Source organism: Pleurodeles waltl, chromosome 9, assembly GCF_031143425.1.
Source record: "Pleurodeles waltl isolate 20211129_DDA chromosome 9, aPleWal1.hap1.20221129, whole genome shotgun sequence".
Classification (NCBI taxonomy): Eukaryota; Metazoa; Chordata; class Amphibia; order Caudata; family Salamandridae; genus Pleurodeles; species Pleurodeles waltl.
Window position 1 is genome coordinate 788886160 of NC_090448.1, and position 23615 is coordinate 788909774.

General features: G+C 43.7%; 1 protein-coding gene across 5 annotated transcripts in view; it reads right to left on the minus strand.

Moving 5' to 3' along the window:
- The window catches only part of RASGRP2 (RAS guanyl releasing protein 2), a 232704-nt gene that overhangs the window by 59820 nt on the left and 149269 nt on the right, over positions 1-23615 (minus strand). For all 5 annotated transcript variants that reach the window (XM_069208004.1, XM_069208002.1, XM_069208003.1 and 2 more), the window contains one exon: positions 16571-16729. In XM_069208004.1, the coding sequence (XP_069064105.1) occupies positions 16571-16729 (159 nt within the window). The remainder of the gene's footprint in view (positions 1-16570; positions 16730-23615) is intronic.

The window sequence follows — 23615 nt, forward strand, 5'->3', positions numbered from 1 at the left end:
AAAGGAGTGACTCCCGTAGTGGAATGAGGGGTGGTTAAATATGCCCACACTTTCTCTTGTACAAATTCCGCAACATCATAATTAGATGCCAAGGCGGTCTGTATTCCCTCTTTGAGTATACGATTTGCCCTTTCCACTAACCCGTTAGAAGCTGGACTATATAGAGCTACTCTCAAATGTTTAATATCATGCAAATCCATAAAATCACACATTTGTTTGGACACAAAATGAGTACCATTGTCAGTGTCAATAGTGTTCGCCGGACCCTCCAGTTTGAACAATTTGCTTAAAAAAAGAAATCACTGTGTCAGAATTTGCACATGGTACAAAAGAATAATAAATCCACTTTGAAAAATAGTCAACCACTAATAACAAGTACCTTTTATCTTTTGGTAAAACATAAAATGATCCTGAAAAGTCCATGGCTATTTTTCCCCAAGGTTTTTCTGGAAGAGGAACATGACATAACGGTTTGGTGACCGATTTCCAGTGTTTGTCAGAAACGATACATTCAGGACACTTATTCACAAAGTTCACAATTTGTTGGTCCATCGCAGGCTACCAATATGTCAATTTCAACTTCTTAGAGGTCGCAGAGATTCCCATATGACCTCATGTGCAATACTGATGATTCTGTTCCTAAGTTCTGTAGGTGGAACTATGAGATCACCCCTTAAACAAATGTTATTTACACAAGCTTACTCTTTGGCTAATTGCTGAAAACATCTGAGTTCACCTGTTAATTTTTTCTCAGCTGGCCATTTCGTTCTTAAGAAAACTAGTACTTTTGATAGTTTCTCATCACTCACCATGGATGTTAACCACTCACGTTCTGTAATGTGATTGTCAGACACAGCCAGCACATCCTTCAACGCTATTACACACTCCTGTTCAGAATCAAGGAAGCATCATGAGGCAACGGTATGCGGGATAGGCAATCAACCTGAAAATTCTTACCCCCTTGAATGTATTTGGTAACAAAATTATACTCCTAAAGATTGTATATCAAACTAACCAAACGTGACAATGCCTTGCCCAAACCATTACCATTCATTAAAAACACTAGTGGTTTGTGGTCAGTATACAATTCAAAAGTGCTCCCCTAAATAAAGGTTTTAAACTTCTGGACTCCTCACACACCGCTAACGCTTCTCTCTCAATAGTACTATAATGTACTTCTGCATCAGACAAAGTCCTGGAAGCAAAAGCTACAGTGTTCTCACGATCATCAACCCATTGCCCAAAAACTGCACCTATCCCTTTCAAACTAGCATCAACCATAATAAACGGTTTTCTAGCTGGGTCAAACACTTATAAAGCTGGAGCATTGATAATCAAATTCTTGATATCTTCAAACACAGTGTTTGATTCATTACTCCACTAAACTTTAACTCCTTTTTTAAGAAGACATCTCAGTGGCTGTACCATCATGGCATAACCAGGAACAAACCTGGCATAGTACTCATACAGCCCTAAAAATGATCCTAAAGCATCTTTGTCTGTGGGAGGGCATGCACTTTTAACAGCATCTAAATTACTAAACTTCGGTTTAATTCGTTCATGGGAAATATTGTGGCCCAAATATTCCACCTTGGTAACCATCAGTTTCCATTTACTCGGTTTAACTGTCATTCCTTTGTTTTTTTAAATCTTCAAAACCTATAATGTCCCGACCTTTAACAGCCACATATACCTTGGTAGATATAGATCTGCCCAAGCATTGCAAACTGGACCAAAAATAACCCAACAAATCAATGTCATGGTCCCCAAACGCCTTAGGGTTGATGGCAGGAGATTGTAAGGTAATAGTGTCTTTCCACAATTTAAAGAACGTATGATCACCTAAAATGGTGATGGGAGCCCCTGAATCAGCTAAAACAGAAATGGTTTTGTTATCAATGAGCACCTCACACAATGCACCTCTAATAACCTTCTCAGGTTTACTACAACATTCATCAGCAGTATCTGTCAATAAAGCATTTGAAAGCTCATTCGAACACTGTGTAATCTCTCCGTTCACATCCACATTGCTAATTCTCACTTTGTTATAACCACCCTTGTTACTTGACTGCACCAAACATGCACTTTGAAAATAGCCACTTTTATGACAGCGATTGCACCTTTTCCCTATCGCAGGACAAGAGGAATAATTTCCAAGACGATATTTAGACCCACAACGGAAACAAACCCTAGCATGTCTTCCTTCTTGTCCGCCACTTGCTTTACTTTATTTTTCCTGTTTATTACTGACTGTGCAGACTACTTCCCCATTGTTTACACTATCTAAAGAAGCATTTTAGTTAGCTAAAACCCTAGAAGTAGTTACTAATCTTTCTATTCCTTTCGCTATATCAATAACTTCTCCCAGTGTGGGATTGAAACAAGCTAACAGTCTCTCCTGAATTTTCTTGTGGAAACAATAGAAAACATATTGATCACATATATAAATATCAACATTACTACGAAATTCACATTTGGAAGCTAGAACACGCAAATTGGCTATATACTCTTCAACTGATTCACCATCCAATTGCTTACACATGGCAACATTTTATCATTCTAATAACACATTACAGTCATCAGAATATCGTTTCCTCACTCTTTCTTTTCCTTCAGCGTAACTTTCCCACAATGAATCTCCACCTCCAGGCAAAGAGATCACAGGTAAGTTGTCAAAAACACATTAACCGGCAAACCCAAGGTGATTAAATAGTAAAGCCATCTTCCTGTTAGGAGGATAACCATTCTCATCAATAGCTGTAAGATAATTTTCCAAAATGCGTAGACACTCCGACCATTTAACATCAGGCTTCCCAGGTTTTTGTAAAAATGGTGGAGGTTGAATGATCCCTTGATTGGCTGCCATGACAGCAGATACTTCAAATATAAACAAACTGAAGACTGATGAGGCAGGTCCTTAACCAAACTTCTTCCTTCCTTCCTTTAGTTAGGAGAAACAAATAAACAAATAAAAAAAAAAACAATCCAACGTGGCTGCAATTGCATAAATGTATATATATTGCAGGGAAACATGTCCAAAGAGACAACTCAATATGGCTGCCAAAAATGCCACCTTGGAAGTTATACAGGCAACACACTAGAAGGAACGTGCGCGTTGTGTCAAATTGCAGGCCTGAAAATGACACATGTGTCATGTGATGCCTGTAGGCAAACGAAGAAGTCGCCTCGCAGACCAAAGACACCGGTCCATCACAAAATGTAAAATAAACAAACTCACAAATATGCCGATACGCAGGAGCCAGTATCCCGACTACATTCGGCAAGAGACAAGCTGCGAAGACTCCAAGGAAGCAATACATTGTTGGTGGGTCCTTTCCTTAAAACGTAGCGCCATAAAGGTTACCCCACTCCTGGTACCAAATTGTGGTGAACTGGAAGTCCTTGCGATCTGCAGTGGACTAACACAATGTCAGAAACACCAAGCAGGATATAAATATATTGATGAAGTTTAATTTGCAAGCCAACGAGGACCCACGACTTCAGCAGCAGCGAACAGCTGCTGGAACAACAGTCCAATTCAGACCTACGCGATCGGAGTTCCAAAACCCCTCCGACGCAAACCCCTCCGATGCAACCCGCAAGGTCGTAGCTCCATAAAGTAATATCAACATAAACGTAACGCCACATTAATTTTATGTTGAGCAACAAAATACAAAATAAAAATATATATGTAAATACAAACTAACCATATTGCTACACAGTGATAAAATGACCTGAAACCCCCATACTCTCCACCAGCTTTTTTTAACTAATCAAGACCAAGCACGGAGCCGGAACTAATCTGGCTACAAGAAACAAAGGTAACAGAGAAGCCTGGGGTTCAACGTAGAGAAACTCAATTTCACAAAGACTCACAGGAGCCATTCGGCAGGTCTGAACCCAAATACAACCATACTACAAGAGAATTGCCAAATAGATTGATAGAAGACAAAAATACCTTAATTACTGCAAGTGTTACCAAAATCAGAGAAAGGGAATCTTGGCCGAGACTTGCAACTCATCTGGTCTGGCTAATTGGTAAAACAGAACCAAGTCATTTATGAATCCTGGATTTTAGAGCTGTCAGGATGGCGATCATTCAGGATCAGAGAACTGAAAGTTATTGTCTCACTATTGGGTCTGGGGACAGTTTCACCAGAATTCCTGAGAAACAGCAACAACATAAATGAAATACCCCTACTTTTTAGTACACAATTTGCTAACCTGTAATGCAATGCTTTTAGGTTGCACTGCACAGTCCATTTTCAGTTTCTAGGTTTATTTTGTACCTGGTCTTAACAATTGTGCCCATTTTTAATTGCTCAAGAAATAATAATTTGTAAAATGAAGTTCTGCACAACAGACAAAAAGCTGAACAAGTAGATAACCACAGTTTTTTGCCCTGCAGAGAGCCCCACATTTTCTCGTTCCCTTCCCTCTTGGTTACCCCCAACAAGTTTGAGTGGAACCATTTATGGTCAGCTGCAAAATGTAGTACCACATTCATCTAAAGCTTGAGGCCTCTTTTGTTTGTCTTTTCCAGACATCTTTTCCCTGATCCCACTTCCCGTTTCTCCACAAGAAATTATGCAATTTAACACAGATAGCATTCCCCTTTCATGTGGTATTTTTTGTACTTGTCACATATTTACATAATAAATAATGCTCTTTCAATGTTTTGTATGCAAAGTCCACCAGACCAAATCCTAGAATCAGGACTAAGCTGGCCATTCTGCCTGTTTGGTATCACCAGTGGGCTGCTGGCTCGGTGGTGTAGTGGCTGCTTTCAACTGATTATTCCTACCAAAAAAACACCATGCTCCCACAGACTCATTGTGGACACAGATTCCTGCTGTGTGGGCCTGTTTTGATCTTGTCTTGCCAGGGTTGATTTTGTTTTCAATTCTAGCTCTACCTAGAATAAATCTTAAAGTTGAAACATGTCCTTGGGTTTGGCAGTAATTCTTTGAATAAGCTTCTAGTTCACATCTGACTATGGCAGACCTCCAGCAATCAGTAGGGTTCACTATGAACATGCTGAAGTCATACCTGACTCCCTCACAAACACTACCTTTCATCTGAGCTGTTCTGGACAAATAGGGCGGGGATGGATCACGGACCCTTTAAGAAGAGGCCCTGCATCTCTGGACATGGCTGGAACATCAGGGCATTTACCTGGTGGTTTAACACCTGGTGGGCTATCTGAATGCCAGGGTGGACAAACTCAGCCAAAGATGCCTAGCCGATCACAAATGGCATCCCCATTTGAAGATGGTGCAAGGAGAGCCTTGGTTAGATCTGTTTGCCCCCACCACAAACACACGTCAGTAGTTTTGCGCACTCAAGCTTCCAAGGTGGCGCTCGCTCAAAGATGCTTTTCATCTCAAGTGGGGCGTAGGGCTCCTGTATGCCTTTCTGCCCATACCACTCCTGCCCAGAGCTCTCAAGGTGATCACAAACGACTGGGTTCAAGCCATTCTTGTGGCTCTGGACTGGGCACAATGAGTTAGATATCCTGAGCTACTGAATGTGGCCATCGATCCTTCGATCAGGCTGCCCATTTGGGAAGAACTTCTGTTGCAGCAGCAGGGGAGGGTCCTTCACCTGAACCTGTCCAGCCTCCGCCTCCTTGTAAGGAGATTGAGCGGCAACAGTTGACATCTTTCAAACTTCCTCCTGAAGTCTGTAATATCATCTTGGCAGCCAGGCGTCCCTCGACCTAAACGGTATATGCATGCTATTGGAAAAAAATTGTGAAATGGTGTGCAGAAAAACAAGTTGATCCTTTCTCTGCTCCCCTTTCTCACCTTTTCTTTTTTTGTTCTTCCGCTTGCCTAGCATGGCTCTTCTCTGGGCACTCCGAAGGGCAACCTTTCTGTAATCTCTTCTTTTCTGTGGTTGCCTGACCAGACATCCATCTTCAAGTGGTCTATTGTAAAGAGGTTTCTGAAAGGTCTTGTACATGTCCTCCCTCTTTCACCATTTATCATGCTTCAGTGGGATCTTAATCTTGTGCTAACATTATTGATGTGTGCTCCTTTAGAGTCTCTCCATAATTGTCCCCTCAGGCTTTTTACAATCAAGACAGAATTGCTTGTGCCGATTACATCTGCCCAAAGAGTAAATGTGCTCCAGGCCTTGTCATCCTTACCTCACCATATACCTTGATAAACTGATGCTTCGCACAAAAGCCTCCTTTCTTCCAAAAACGGTCACTCAATTTCATGTAGGTCAATCCTTCACCTTGCTTACTTTTTATGCTCCTTCACATCCCTCTAAAGAGGTTCGACTGGATGCCAAAAGAGGGTTGTCTTTCTAACCTGATAGAACAAGAATTCCTGGTGGACGACCAATTCTTCGTTGGGTATGTTGGACCGAAGAAAGGTCGGGCTGTGCAGAAGGAGACCATCTCCAGATGGATCATACTCTGCATTAAGATCTGATAAGCACTGGCCAAAAATTAACCTCCTGAGGGCTTGCAAGCTCATTCCACCAGAGCTAAAGCTGTGACCACTGCATCAGCACGCGGAGTTCTGGCCCTGGATATCTGCCAGGCAGCAATGTGGGTCTCTTTGCACATGTTTCCAAAGTACTACTGCCTGGACAGTCTGGCCCCTGCAGGCTTCCTTTCTTGAACTTGATCTGCAGACCCACCTCTGGGGATGGTATTAATTGGATATCTATTCTAAGGTAAGGAATCTGCAGCTAGAAGTCTCTATCAGATGGTCAAGTTACTTACCTTTGGTAATGCCTTATTTGCCAGAGACTATATCTAGCCACAGATTCCATACTGACCCACCCATCCTCCCCGCTCTGCGAATAGATTTCTAGAGACAGGGCTACTTCCATTCAGGGCCCCAGGTTTCCACATCAGTGGTCAGAGTCATTCAAGGAGCCATGCTTCTGGCAAGTAAAGTAATGAAAAGAAACAGACATTAGCACGCCTAGATGGCGCATATCTAGGTGCTGTAGATGTCACTTCAGCATGGATGATGCCAACGACGCAAGAGGAGTTGAATGATGCCACCTACTGGAGCCCTGGGGTATTGCTCACGAAAAATCTTCTGGATCCAGTCAGATGCCTGGAAAATGTTTAAGGTAAGGAACCTGTGGCAAGATATAGGGGGTCATTCTGACCCTGGCGGCCGGTGACCGCCAGGGTCACCGACCACGGGAGCACCGCCAACAGGCTGGCGGTGCTCCCGAGGGCATTCTGACCGCGGCGGTTCAGCCGCGGCCAGAAAGGGTAAACCGGCGGTCTCCCGCCGGTTTACCACTGCCCTTGTGAATCCTCCATGGCTGCGGAGCGCGCTCCGCAGCCATGGGGATTCTGACACCCCCTACCGCCATCCTGTTCCTGGCGGGTCTCCCGCCAGGAACAGGATGGCGGTAGGGGGTGCTGCGGGGCCCCTGGGGGCCCCTGCAGTGCCCATGCCCATGGCATGGGGGCCCCGCAAAGTATTTCAGTGTCTGCTAAGCAGACACTGAAATACGCGACGGGTGCAACTGCACCCGTCGCACCCCTGCAACTGCGCCGGCTCAATTCTGAGCCGGCGTCATCGTTGCAGGGGCATTTCCTCTGGGCCGGCGGGCGCTCTTTTGGAGAGCGCCCGCCGGCCCAGAGGAAATGTCTGAATGGCCACCGCGGTCTTTTGACCGCGGTGCGGTCATTCAGCGGCGGTACCTTGGCGGACGGCCTCCGCCGTCCGCCAAGGTCAAAATGACCCCCATAGTCTCTACCAGGTAAACCTTTACCAAAGGTAAGTAAATTGTTACTTACTGCGAGACATCTTAGTCAAGCTGCACGTTCTACTTATTGGGAGCCTCTTCTTCTTTTCTTATCTTTCAGTTTATTCAAAGAACAATTACTCCCATTTTGCCTTGTTTACTTCTCTAAAAGCACGCCAGGCAGGGGAGAGAGTGCATAAATCTGTCAAGTTCTATGATGTTGCTGTGGCTTAAAACCAAAAGAAATCAGTGCTGCTGTTATGGAAAATATTTTTCTCTTTTTCCTAAATCTAGAGGCTAGCCACCTAGGTGGTCAAATAAAGTTCCAAAATTGTTTAGGGAATGGACCCAAAGAATCCACCTTCTGCAAGAAAATAAACTTCGGGTTTGCTTTTGGACGGCTAACCTTTTCCATTTTGCATATGGCCAGATAATCTTGTCAAAAAGTGACTAGTCTGGACAAGTATACCAGAAAAGTGGCAGGCCTAGACAATCCTGGAATTCAGTAGGCCAAGCAGGGAAAAGCAGAAGGTGCTGCTGGACAATGGGGACTTGTGGCCAAAGGCATTTAAGCCTCCATGGACACAGTGCACTGCAAACAATATAAATTAGCACAGAGGAAAGCAGGCCCAAAAGTATATTAAAACTACCACCAGCACCCTTTGGATCCATGTTGTGTACCAAAAACCAATACGTTACTCACCCTTGTTGCTGCCTTAGCACTGAAAACAGTCAGGAAGACAGAGAAAATGAGACAATATACTCAGGACCAGACACTGTTTGTGTTATACCTCGCTCTTATGTATATTTTCTATCATTATATGCTAACTGCATATATAGTCAGAATAAAAACTGGGATGTCAAGTTGCTGAGGTGAGTAACTTGTGCTTTAATTCCCTCAGTCTGTCATCGCTAACATTTACAATTCACAAGTATAGAACAAATGTAGTCACTAAAAAATGTCAACGGAAGATGTTTCTCCTACAGTCAGCATCAATTCTAGCACTAGCATCTACTGCACAGATTTTACAAACTTGGACTTATCGAGTTCAGAGGAATATTTAGTAATGAAGGATAACACTCAACCAGCAAGCAACAGAGGGAATTTCAGAGTGGCTAGAAATTGATCCTGGCCTGCAGAGCTTGTCTGGCAATCTTGTATTTTCAGTTATTCATCTACTACCTCAAACGGAGTATGATTCACGGCAAATATTGAACCAGTTTGCTAATTTGGTAGACAGGCTTACAACCCAAAAAATATATATATTTCATGTCACCAGTTTATTATTACAAAAGTCATGGGTAGAAATTGCTTTTGAGGAATAACATTTTAAAACCATGCATGAAAGTGCATGTGTTATCCAAACTTGAGGAACTAGAAGCGTCTTGAGATAAGGCCGAAAATCCAGAAATGTAACAAGCACACTAACTCACTTTATGAGATACTGAGTGGGAACATCGACCCAGAAGAAAGAATTACTTGTGCTGTCCATAAGATCCATATTACATTTTGATATTGTGTAACAAGTGGCAAGTGTTAAGGGCAGGCTACTCCTCATGCTGTGCTATCATAATTATAAGCTTTGTTTTAAGTTTGTCGGCCTGACCACCAACCCACCTTTATGATGTAGTCAATGGTTCTGCCATAACTGCAGAAGAAGGGCTCACAAATTAAAGTTTCCAGCTGTTGCAACTGTCATTTTCCCCTTAAAATTGCTACTCGATGCACGAAACAAACCATTCCTGGGAAAAACAACTGGGGTGTCATGACTGCCATGGTATGAGGGCCTGGCAGAACTCACATCATGTACAAGAGTCTTGGAGATCAACCCATCATTCGTAGGACATATCCGGAACCCACCTAACAAGTGTTCCTTGAGGTGCTGGGAGCTTTTGCCATATGTGGAGGACACCGGAACTGCCCAGGTGTCCGAACGTCTTGCAGTTGCCTGTAGAACCACTACACATGAGCTACGTAGTGTTTAACTACTGTTCAGTGTGCCATGACACGCGGTTACCCTCATTGTAAATGTACACCCGGGGCCATATCATACAAACAGCCTGGAGGTGCAATAGTTGTATGTGTCCACATTATGCTCGCTCTTGCTCCCCCCATGAACACTTTTGTATTATTGAAGGGACTACAGTAGCTTGTGTTGCTTTTCTGGAATGTCTCACGCTGGCGTAATATGAAATGGGCGTTCCCTCTTTAGCAAAGGGACATGGCCCCCCCATAAATCAGGGAACCCAGTGGCGTAGATGCATAGAAGGTTAAAGCAGGAGCACAGACTGCGCACAACCTAGAGGTGGCACACAGTGAATGCACCCTCCCCCCACCATCTAAAAGTGTCACTTGGGCATGAGGGAAACCCCAGGTATCCCTGTGTAGGCAGCTGAAATCACTAACTGCCCCCACCTGCAGGGGAATTCCTTCCAGCCCTTTAAAACTGAGCTCAGTTGCCGCCTGCAGTGAAATTCAACTCCTAGCTTCAAAAAGCTGTTAGTCTTTTTCAAATATGCCGTTCAGAGTGCAGGCTCAAGGTCAAGTCTGCACTGTTAGCAGCATTTGCAGTGGCAGGGTTGGCTGTCCCGGTGTGCAGCCAGCTCACAGTGACAGTGCATCCATCTGTAACATGGCCCCAGGTCATTCTTCAAAGCTGTGGCATAAAAAGGTTGCCATGAGCTCTAGTGCAAGCAAGGAAAATGGGCTCCCATGGGCCAATGGGTCCCGTTCATCCTTGTTGAGGAAGAAAAAAGTCATAATGTGAGCCAACGCACATGCTGCACCATTGATATCTACATCCCTGCTTCAAAGATCTTGTTGTGAATCAATCATGCCTACGGAATGCAGGCAAGTTCCGGGCGGCTTTTCCTGTAGCAAGGTATGCAGAACTTTATGGGTCAGCTGCTACAAACTGTCTGTGGTACACTGTAGGGGGTTGAACCAGATGTGCACTTCTGGTTCCCTCCCATTCACCCTCCTCGATGATTGCAGCCTGTTCCCTTTGCTAGCTGGGTGTTGTCTTTTGCTGCTTGTTCTCAGTTTCCAGCTAGCAATGCCTCTGCCAACTGAACACTGCATATTTCTGTCTGTTTGTTGTGACAACCTGCCATGGCCTGCTTATATCTAGTATATATAAGTTATTCCTGCATACTCTTGTATTCACCCCACAAAACAGTTTCTATCTTAAAGTTGTCTCAGCCCTAATTAGCAATCTCCGTCTTTTGACAATCACCGTACCCTGACTGTGTTTGCTATTGAATTCAGTTGGTAATCTGTTTCTAATGTACTTTCTGAATTTTTCTAGCATTTTTTTAAGTTAATGAGTTTGTGTAATTCCGTGTTTGTCTTTCAGGTAAGCACTCAAGTTGGCATTACGTTGTCCTCAAGAATGTACAATTTTTTTTTGTTGGTGTAAAATGAACTTAAGATAGAGTAATTTTCTTATCAACTACTCCCTGTAATTGATGTGAGTTGTAACGGGAAAAGCCCTGTACAATTTCTATTGCATTCTAGAAACTGGCAAAGCTTGTGAATTTTGCAGGAAGCAACTGGCTCAAGCACAAAATACCTCTCAGAAAATACTTCACAGGAGACATTTTCTCTTCCAGCAAGTCCCATTGTTGATGTCTCACGTCACTTTTAACGTGAAGCATACCTTTGACCTCAATTTTCACATAAGATACCAGAAAGTGAATTTCACAAAATAACCTACAATTTCATGCGATTCTTTCAATTATGCGCCCTCAATATACACCATCATTGACAGAATAAAGGTCCATTTTTAATCTAAAAATGCTTATTTGTCCTGCCATTGTAATTGCTGCTGTGCTCCCGACATGGATTGTTTCCAATTATAAATGTCCTGCGCCTAGTTATTTGTTCCTATTTGTGATCTTTTCCAGCTCCTGCCTACATCGTTTAACAATCCTCTATTGATCTTCCCACTATTTCCAGATCAGTACCATCTGGTGGAGTCCTAAAGCGTTAGTCCCTCCCTCGCATAGATTTTTAAGGTCTTATGCATATTCCTCGCACCTTCGGAAGTTTCCTACCCTGTCCCAGTCTGTTCTTCCCTAGTGAAGTGCATGTCTAGATTAGGCTTCCGTGTGATCTTGGGCATCTCACTGACAGACCATGAGCTGTCCGGCCACAAAAAATGACATTTACAGGTAATGGAGATGGATTTCACTGCAGTATGGGCTGCCTTCTTCAATCGGCAGCTGCAGAATCACCATGGAAACAAGACCAATGCTTTGAAATCGGCACAGACCTTTTCAAACAACGCAACAGTAAAATCCAACCTGGATGCTTGAAGAATGCCTCTTCTCTTTGGTCTTCCGCAGTGATCCCCCCCCTCCCCCGGGCCTGCATCTTTAGTAACCCTAAAAGCAGCCCCCGCGATGGAGTGGTTCCTCTACTCAACTAATATTTAAATCTACTGGAGGCGAGGTTTAAATCTGAATCTTTCTCGAACCTCCCTCCCACACAATCTGAATACCAAATGCAGTTTATTTTTGTCTGCATTTCCCTTCTAATTGACAGATGCCAGATTTAGAAGAGGGGAAAGCAAAGGCCTTTTGTTTCCACAGAGCAGCACAGCACGGGCATCGGGATTCCGATTTTCCAGGGCCCCTTTCTGAGAGGGCTTGTAAAACCGGTCCTAATCTCTACCTCGTCTGGCCACTAGCACCATCCTATTTACAGGCCACTACAAGGTTGAGGCCCGGAATTACTGGAATAGGGGTTGCATGATTTCCCTGAACCCCAGGTCCTTTGCTGCTCCCATTTACAGGTGCTTTCAGCAGGTGACTTTACTGCGTTGCAGTTCTGCAGCCAGTACCACTTGTAATTGGTGCGCGATAGTAATCCGACTGAATCCTGCAAAAATGCCATTTACACAACTCGGATATTAATATACAGCACAGAGAGCAGCGGCCTAGGAGTTACTCATGTACAGAGCTGGTAATGGATAGCCAGGGTGACCAGACGTCCCGGATTCCCCCGGACAATCCCGGTTTTTAGAGGACTGCCCCGGTGTCCCGACGCTTCTCTTAACTTTAAATAAAGGTCCCGTTTTTTGGGATAAAGGTCAGATCATCTAGGGAAGCATAATAATGTATCTGTTACTGTCAGCCAATACAGTCCCCTGCCTGCTCCCAGCAGAGCGACAGAGGGGAGCAGAGAGGGGTGGGTGGGGGCGGGTTGGGGGTGCAGGGTGGAATGTCAAGCCATAGCTAATTTTATATATGTAGTCTTGTAAATGTGTGTAAGTGTGTATGTATATATATATATATGTATATATATATACACACACACACACACACAAACACACACACACATGTATAGCCACACATTCACAAAGCTACGCAAAAAAAGGGACAGGCCAGATATAAAAGTGAGTGTAAAGTCGTTAGTCCTTCTTTTATGTCTGACCTGTCCCGGTTTTTACTCCTCAAAATCTGGTCACCCTATGGATAGGCAGCAGCTGTGCAAGCTTCCCTTGTCCACACAGAACAGCCAGCAGCAATGCAGGCCTATTGCAAACAATTAATGGATTTGGCACAGATACCAGTGCAAGCTTCCCACATACACAATACAGATACAGCATTGGATGCAGCAGTGCAATCTTACCATCTAGACTGGCCAGGTACTCCTGGAACACACAGAACAGGCAGTAGTAGTGCAAGCATCCCTCCTGCATGCAAAACAAGCCCAGCACATGCAGTAGCAATGCAGGCTTACCTCAAACACAGAACAGATATAGGACCAGTCAGAGCAGTGCAGGCTTCCCTCACACACTTAATATACAGTAAACATGTTGATGTTCTTGAAAAATACAGTGTTCCCCTTTCACTTCTGGATGACTTTAACCCTGACAAAGTCTAACAGGGAAACTTCAGTTAGACCCCTGAAAGTAGTGTGACAAAGAATGCACCCAGATCACATTTCACTCACAATACTCTAAAGCAAATCACTGTTACACATATGCACCCTGTCATCTGCCTTCCAGTGCAATACATGCAATCCCAGTGCCGTGTTTAGTCTCACACACAAGGCGTGAAACAGAGATAAGACATATAAAGTATGCAAACACATCCAGCTACCCCCATGGAGCAAAACTACAATGCCAAACAAACCAGTGAGGAGCCTATTGGACCTTCATATTGTCCTTGCCATGCTCATCGTGACAGCTAAGATCCCTCACCTAGCCACACTAGAGCAGTTATGGTGTTCTTAGAGCTGCAATATTCTTTGAGGAGCTCTAGAATCTAAACCTCACCTCTAATATTCAGTGACCTGCATGTCACGGACCAGAGGAAGGATGGATATACCACTGCATGGGTAGACTCATACATCGCAGACCACTCTGACCTGTTAAGAACTCAAAAATACCAATAGACCTAATAACTGGCGATTTCCGCTTTATGGGCCTCCTGTGTAATATAACAGAACATAATATTCTCTTGCAAGCTGTCAGGGACTATGGATCTCTGAATACATTCCGCCTCAATGTATCTCAGGGTCATCCTTGTTCTGGGAATCTTGGTGTTTTCCTGCAGCTCTATCACCTTAGCTATTACTCTGAATTTCTGCTACTTTCAAATCCTCACTCCAACATCTTCCGGACTGAGACAGCTTAGATCTCCCTGAGCCTATTTTTACTTTCAAGGACTGTCGTCACTATTCCAGAATAGGGTATTTCTGACTTATCACTCCTTGCCCTCCTTCAGCCATGACGCCTTCCTGTTTGCAGAGCTGAGATAAAGAGACTCTGGTTTCCTTTCTTCCCAAATTATGTTTCTGCAGTTGGTGAGTCAGATCATGGGGACAGGATACAGAAGACTAATTTCAGCAGGATGCAGAAACTGCGTGTCGGTTGGATATAGAGGTTGAGCCTCCCTTTAGTCTATCAGCAGCGGCAAGGCTGGATGTACAGACACTTCGTGTTAAGCATTGATTTTTACAGATGCCCAATGTCTTGACCTTTATTGACAGTACAAACCGAGCTTAACACCAGCCTCAGTATGGCTCAGGAATAGTGCAAGGATTTTCAGTGCTCTTCAAACTCTTAAAAAAAGACTGCTGTTTTGGTACTTTGGCAGTATTAATGGAACATGACCATTGGTGGTACCAGAAGATGGCACATTACTTCATGGAGACACCAGACCGTGTTGGTTTTGCTCACGAATCACCTGACAAAGTTCAAGAAATGGACAGTGTTGAAAGTTAATTTCACAGAGGTCCGTGACACGATCTTCATAACAGTTCTTTTGACAGTTGTCAGCAACATAATTTTTGTGACTGATTTGCCACAGCCAATGCCTTCTTGACAAATAACCACACAGCAAAGTAAAAGGATGATTACAAATCTTCAGATGGAGCTCTGGGGAAGGGGTTTGGTCACAGTTCCCCTCAAAGTGTTAGAGGTCGGGCCTTAGTGACTAATTTGACAGAGCTAAGCTACTTCGCTTCTGTAACAACTCTACATAAAGAAATTAATGACTGACCTGCGATGTCTAATTACAAGACAGATCTTGGGGACAAGACATTGGTTACAGATTGTCTGACAACTTTGGTCACCTATTACATGACAAAGTTAAGAGTTGGGATCATGATGCCAGATCACCAGTCCAGGTTCATCTGCAGGGCCTAGTTGCCATCATCGTTTGAAGCTGAAAAACAAGAAGATACTATTTGCGGATAGTTTCTGACTGTCCAAAGAGTGGAGACTGGATGTTGCACGTGGCATTTAATTGCCATTTGAAGACAATCAGGCTTGTTTAGCTTGCTGCCTGAGAAATACACTACCCAATTTGTCCAAAAATTGAAACAGAGCAATGGTGAGTCCATAACCAATGGGACATCACCAGAGCAGCCCCAGCTACCAAGGATTAGGCAAAGGGCTGTGGATGCCAAGGCAATGCTAAGAAAAGTGAGCACCAAGGACTAGCTTTCATCAACTAGAGGGAGGTTGTCTCTCTAACCCTGACACCTCTGTGTTACAGGTGTAACTAGCTACCACCCCTTCTTCTGACTCCATCTTTAGCTGTTTGTTCATCTTTGGGCTCTGGAGGTAACTGTACAGATGAGGGCGTGTGAATGGTCTGTCTGATGATACTGTTTGTGGAGAAGGGAACACAGTCATATGTCGTTATGGGCTTTTCATCAGGGCGGCTTCCTCTTTTAATGCCCACCCATTTTCTAAATTGCTGTCAAGCTCTGATTCTTGTCAGTGTCACCAGCTGACTTTTAACTTGCTGACATACCAGTGATGCTTTAACAGAACAGTACCCTCTTGATTTACCATTAGTCGTTCTCTTTTGCTCTCAGTGTGCACTTCCAAAGACCACATAGGGGATGGTTCAGTTATTTGTAATTATTGTACGAACAATAAAAAATGGTATGCCACAACTGATTATAAGGACCTCATTCCTTTCACTGTCGACCAATTGTTTTATTTCCAATGCCTTACTCTGCTCGGGATCCCATCGGTTACACTCTAAGAGACGATCTAATTCATACAAAGGACATTAGAAACAGCTAATATAATATACCACACTTGCAGACTGTGTTTTGCCTTCCAATTCTACTCTGCACTCGCCGTTTCTTTTCCAGGGGACTACACCTAGAGACAACAAGTAACCCATAGTGTGTAACATCTTCCTGCCTGTGTATTAAACAGAGAGATTGTTAATCGGGGGTCAGATAATGCCTACTCTCCTGTTAACACAAAGGAGACTCTATTAGTACGGAGACTTGGTAACAGCCTTGTGGGTGGTCAATTGCCTCAGTGACCATCCTCATCCCTTAGTCGTGTGCCTCCAGAAGCAAACATACCTGGCGGCTTTGCAGTAGTCCGTGTTGGGCTGTACAGGGAGAAGCTGAGAGAGCGGCTCTTCTGGGGGGACACCCCATCCACACATACGCTTTTAGAGCGCTTGCGGCACTCCACAGATAGGCGCTCCTTGCACTGTTTGTGGCAAGTTATTCCACAGGCTGGAAAAAGGGAAGAGACAATAGAATGCATAAGGAGACAATGCATTCAGCATGCTGGTAGAACAGTCCTGAATTTGCAGGAACAGAGAAGAAGCAGTAATGAAGGACAGTATCAGAAAACAACTAAGGTTAGACAGGATATGAAGAGAAATCTGTAACTAAAGGAAAGAAGAGGACAAGAGGTAAGGAAAGACACCAGGGATTGATTAGATTCTCCAAAGAAACACAAAGGGTATGGACGGAGCTGAGGAGAAGCGGAAGATGAACAGAGTAAGCATCATAAGGGGGTGGTAAGAGATAAATCATCTCAGTGTGTACGAAATGAATAGAAGCAATGGCCTATAAACAGGAGTTAAAGATAACTGTGAATAGAGAGCTGGTGTGAACAGAATCATCTGTGGTTGAGTCTGTCCCAAGACAGCCAGCCATGACTGAGTAGGTGTTGAGAAGAATAGCCTGTTATATTCCAGATACATCAAGGTCTCGACATTATGAACCACTTGCACTGCAAGTAAGGTTTACTATGCTAATATTGGGACTCCCCACATCACATGGGACATTACATCCCAGGTTTTATATATATATATATATATATCTCTCTATATATATATATATATATATATATATATATATATATATATATATATATATATATGAATAGTGTGTGTGTGTATCCTGCAGCCATTCAAACTAACCCAAAAGCTGCCAACACCATGTCATGCAAAGTCTTTGGTGGTGTAGGTTGCCCTTCAAGTCCAGGGGACCCCATCCTGAGGCGAAACAATATATATATTAAGTTGAGGGGGTGCAGCCCCCTTCCCCAAGCCTTAATAGTCCCCGAGGACCCCATCCCACAGTGTCAAATTTAACAAACAAGGGGAGAGGGACAGGGCAGCCCCCTAACCAAGCCTTAATGGGCTCCAGTGACCCCCACCCACGGGTTGAACTCTAAGTGGAATCGAGCATGCGGCCTCCCTCCCTGAGCCTTATCAGGCCCCAGGAACCTGATTTCCCTGGGGCAGCATGACATTATAAAGAGGAAGGGGCGGCCTAGCTTCATCTGGGGCAGCATGGCAGTATAAAGGGGAGGGGACCACCTGGCTCCCCCAGGGCTGTATTTTATTAAAAAGGGGATGGGGACTTCGAGGCCTCTTCCCCAAGCTTATTATGGCCCCTGGGGACTACATCCTGCAGGTCCTTCCCTACATATAGGTGGGTGCCCCGGTGCCCATACTGAGGACTTTTTGAACTTGGGGACTGCACAACCCCCTCCCCTTTTATTTGCATACTACCCTGGAGGATGGAGAACCCGGGTCCTAATTAGTCTCTGGGAGGGAGTCGCACCCCCTCCCCCTTTAAAGCATATAGGCCCCAGGGGTCTTATTAGGTGTGGGGAGGGAGCTGCGCCCTCTCCCATTTACTAAAATGGCAGCCCCAGAGGATGGAGTCTCTGAGGCCTCTTCGAGAATGCTACCCCTCTCCTTAACTACTATCTGTGCATCCCTCCCGGGCCCTGGCCCACTTCGGGAGGGTATTTATTTATTTTTTTAGAAATTTGCAGCAAACTTTTCAAAAACTAACCCCACCACCAGACCAAGGAGTCAAGGTATCCCTACCTTGCTCTCTAGCTATACAATTTTTCTGAGCATTAATTGCTCAAAACTTCTGCTTATTTGGTGGAGATGTTCTCATACCTTTGCATTTAAAATGTGCCATCAAAATCGTCAGAAAACACACCCGGTTCCCTCTGGTAAGCTGTAATGTCCTTCATCATGGAAAATGGTTGGAACACCGTTTTTTATTTTAAAGGGTAGGGCCCCCCTCCCTAAGTCTATTATGACCCCGAGGAACCATTCCCCTGGTCCAAAATGTAAGACCCCACCACCCAGGGCCATATATATATATTTTATAGGGGAGGGGGGCTGCATGGCCCCACTCTCCAAATCACATTAGGCCCTGGGGACCCCACATCCCGGGCTGTTTTTTAAAATTATTTTAAAGGGGAGGGGGCCACAGGGTGGGCACACTGGGACACAGCAAGTGAGCCGGCCCCGGGGGATGGGTCCCCAGGGCCACAGAATGCTCTGGGAGGATGGCCTCCCTTTGAAGCTTAGCACCCCAGGTGGTGGAGTCTTCGGGCCTTCAGAGGCTCAGGAAGGAGGGGGTCGCATGGCCCCCTCCCCTTTTTTTGGCACTTAGGCCCTGGGAGTGGTCTTCCTCGGGCACTATTTTGGAGTTTTTCCCCAATCCCGCAAAAGTTCTGCTGCAAAAATTGCCAATTCTTGTTTTTTTTAATTTATGGACCTCAGGCGCCCCTGTGGGTCTGCCACGATGCCCCCCCCCCCCCCCCAATGGGGTCTAGGGGATCAGGGGATCCTTATCCTGCCCCCTTATATTATTTTGTTACAATTTTCTTCAGGACTAAGTCCCCAAGTCCTGTAATGGCAGCCAGCACATTTTTAACATGATACTGGCAGCCAATCAGAGCTCTCACTCCCCCTGGAGTCTAACTACCTCAGGAGCGAGATGGCCCAAGAGGTAAAAAGCTCCCTGGGCCAATCAAAATGGTCTATTTTTTTTAATTGGGTCTGAGAGACTCTTGCAAGAGTCCCTCGAACCCAACCGTCCAGATATACAAATATTTTTCAACCATAATTTCTCAAAACCTACTCAACAGATTTAAACCAAATTACAAAAAGCATAATTTGAGGACCAAAAATAGCTTCCAGCTACGTTTGGTATAATTGTGTTCAGCAGTTTTAGCTGTAGCCCTGCCTAACGAAGTCCATGGAAAGTGCAAGGGAATTTTGAGTTTTGGGACCCCCTTTTTGCGGAACTACTACTTGATGGATCGCCCTAAAACTGTCCATGCACAAACGAGGCAAAAAAGAGCACTTTGTCTAAACATTTCATAGAGACTTGCCAAATGGTGCCAAAGTTATTAGCATCACAAAAAATGCATTTCCTATGGGAATGCTGACCTAACTATAACTACCAATTAGCGACTGCCACTGGGTATTATATATATTTCACCTGTACCATGGTTGTGAAGATAAATTTATCACTACAGTGCAAAGGTCAAATTCGAAGTTATTGCCAAAATACAGCAACACTCACAGGTGAAAAACACTTGGAAACTTTTAATTGCTTCACATAGTGAATGTAACAATTACTTTACACAGGGTAACAGTTCTTCTAATAGTCCTGATATCGCTTGAGTGTGTTTACCTTGTTGCACAATTTAATCCCTTGCATTTGGATTTTGGTTAAACACATTTATTAAAGGGACTTAAGAAGGATCATCTTATCTATCAGCAACCAATGTTGTTCCCTCCAGTATTCAAAATATGTGCCTTTCTTGTGAGCCCAAAAAGTATGCAAATAGCGGAATTCTGTCAAACCTGTAGTTTACATAAACAGATGTTAGTAACACCTAAATCAACGCTTTTGCAAGTAGCTAATTGTTGACAGGATTAAAGCTTGAGCAGCTAACTTTCAGATCTCTATGGCAAGAATGAGTACATTTTCTTTAGCATTCTCAGATAAAAAAAGTCAGTTGACATTGTTTTATTCATTTGATGGCTGAATAATAATCTATTATTAAGGTATATCCCCATGCTCTGTACAACTGAGAGGGGTACCAGAGGGCCACCAGCCGTCAGACCGAATTTACATGTTTCGACCAAAGGTACATCTTCTGGTCTTGTCTGAGTTTAGTTTTAGTGCATTGTTATGTATTCAGTTTGATGTGGTGGAAAAACAATCCATACATTGAGTACTACTCTAACTAGGGTCTCCACCCAACCTAAGGATATGTATGTCTACATTATAAAGTTGTACCCAAAGGTTCCAATAAGCTGGCCAAATATGGCAAAATTGTTAGACTAAGCAAGGATCCTATTAATATTGGGTAATATGAACTATTTAGTGGCAGTAGTTACATAGTGACATAGAATCACAGGCTGTGATTGGACATTACTCAGGACAAGAAAATGAGTTACTTACCTATAACTGCAGTTATCCAGTATTGGTATCTTTCATAGATTCACAAGCTTGAATCACCCCCTGTCGTCGAAGTGGGAGTTCCACGTTACCATAATAAAGCAGTATGCAAGAACTACAATAGGCTATAATTGCAGTAGGGCATCAGTTTAATAGTCTATCTATGTCCTTTTTTAAAAACGACCAAACTTGAAGTATGACCAAAGGTGCTAGCACCCTCTAGAATACTCCCAAGAGAGGCTCATTCCCTCAGATTTTCGAGCACAAGTGGGAATAACAGTCTTAATTATAAGGGGAGCCTCTCAGAGGAGGAGGGTGGGTTGCATGTGAATCTATGAAAAAAAACAATACTGGATAACTGCAGTTACAGGTAAGTGACTCTTTTTCTTATCCAGTATTGGATCTTTCATAGATTCACATGCTTGAGTCAGAATAGAAAGCAGTATTGAAGACAACTGAAGTACTATTAGAGGATGGTGGGTAAAAGCAAAACATGTTCATAATAGTCAATCCAGCATACCCATTTATATGTCTCGAGACATACATTTGAAATTGAAGGCAAACATATTTGAACATTTAGATAAACTAACATTAACAGAACAAGAAAGCAGCAATATACAGCTGACAGAAAAAGCATTAGAATTAATATGAATAAACACCTCTATTTAAAGAGGCTCACTTTATTGGAATAGATGGCGTAGCACAGCCTGTCCCACGGCCAAGTCACTGCGTCATGTTGACTCTAGGCAGTAGTGCTGCGTGAACGATTGGGTGGTCTTCCATGTGGCAGCTAGGCATATTTTCTCTAGTTGGATGCCTGAGAAAAGAGCAGCCCAAGTGGATATTGCACTTGTAGGCATGCACCTTAGCTTTTATTGTCAGGGGTTTGCCAGCATTAGAATGGCAAAACTGAATTATTGCTGACATCCACTGTGCTATTGTGGCTCTCGCCACTGCAGTTCCCTGACACCTTTGATTATAGGAGACTAGCAGTTGATCCTTTTTGCTAATCTGTTTAGCACGGTGGAGGTAGAACTTAAAACACAGTTTGATGTCTTAAGTGGGGCGAGTCCTTTCAGCCAGTGTAGAAGGATTAGGAAAAAATGTTCGAAGTATGATAGGTTCATTAAGGTGAAACTGGGATGAACCTGGGATTTGTTCTCAGAATGACAAATTCATCCGTGAAGTGTAGGAAAGACTCTTGAATTGTAAAGGCCTGCAACTCACTTACTTTTATGGTGGATGTGAGAGCGCGTAAAATTGCGCCCTTCCATGTAAGGAACTTCAGTTCAGCTTTATGAATTGGTTCGAAAGGGGATTTTATCAATTACAAGAGGACCACATTGAGATGCCTTTCTGAAGGAGGTACTCACACCGAAGGAAATGTCTGATTACCCCATTCATAAACTGCTTGATGAGTCTTGTGGAGCATATTGAGACAGTCTGTGTAGAAAGCCTGTATCTTGAAACTGTTGCAAGGTGAACCTTAATTGAAGCGTGAACAAGGCAAGACTTAGCCAGTGAGAGAAGATAAGTAATGTTCTGTTCAGGAGAGGTCTCAAACGGTTGTAAGTTGGTTTGCTGCAAGCAAGAACAGAACCTTTTCCACTTTAGCCCGTAAGTATTACTCATACTCTCAGTTTATGCTATGGATAGTATATTTCTGCATTCTTGATCGATGGTTAAGTTTTGGAACTCATGGAACTGAGGAGCCATGCATGTCACTGAAGAGAGGTTGGCTCCGGCTGTAAGATTTGGCCCTGGTTCCTTGTTAGAAAGGTTTGTTTCCTCGGAAGACGGATGGGATTGGTGACGGACGGCAGAATCAGCTCCGTAAACTAGTGTTGTCTGGGCCATTTGGGAGCTATCAAGACGAGTCAACAGTGCTTCATTTTCATCTTTCTGAGAATCCTGGGAAGCATTAGGAAGGGGGAAAAGTATATGCATAGATAACAGACCATCACATCGAAAGGACATGCCCCCACAAACCCAGGAGAGGGTACTGACTGGCATAGAACAGGCATGTGGCATACTTGTCTTTTGCAAAGAGATCTAATGCTGGTTTTGTCTCAGCGTGAGAAGATGTTATCCACTTCAAGTTGATCCAGTTCCCACTTGTGGCAACTGTCCTTTGTTCTGCTGAGTGTGTCTGCCAGAGTATTGTTTATGCTGGACACATGTTCAGCTTGAAGAGAGATTTTTTGAATCATCATCCAATTCCAAAGAGCTTGTGCTTCTTGAGAAAAGGATAGCGATCCGGTCCCTCCCTGTCTGTTGATGTAATACATGCTGGTCTCATTGTCTGTACAGACCAGCATAGAGGAGCCTGTTAAATTATGGTAGAAAAGCTAGTAGCATTAAGAATATTGTTTTTGATTTCAGGAGACTGATGTGCATCAGTTTCTGATGGTTGGAGCATTTTTCTTGGATCTGCAGGTCCTTTAAATGACTACCCCAGCCCTCCAAGGAAGTGCTGGTTGTGATGACAAGGTCTGGAACTGGAGTCAGGAATGTCAGAGACTGGGAGATATGATCTATGCGAGAAAAAACATTTTAGTGCTTTCACCATCCTTGGGGTAACACTTATCAAATCCTCAAAGGAGATGTGATATTAGATCCGTTGCTTCTGTAGAACCTCATTTAGTGGTCTCATCCTTAGTCGCACTAGAGGTACCAGGTTTATAGCAGCGGAGATCATCCGCAGGAGCAACTTGAAGAGTCTTACAGAAATGGACTTTCTTTTGGAGATTTTGAGAACAAGACTGGATAGTAGTTGTTGTCTGTCCTCCAAAAGGGAACCTTTGTTCTCGATTACGTCAAAGTTAGCACCCAGAAAGATCATCCTTTGGGATGGCATGGTAGATGATTTTTGGTAGTTTATAGT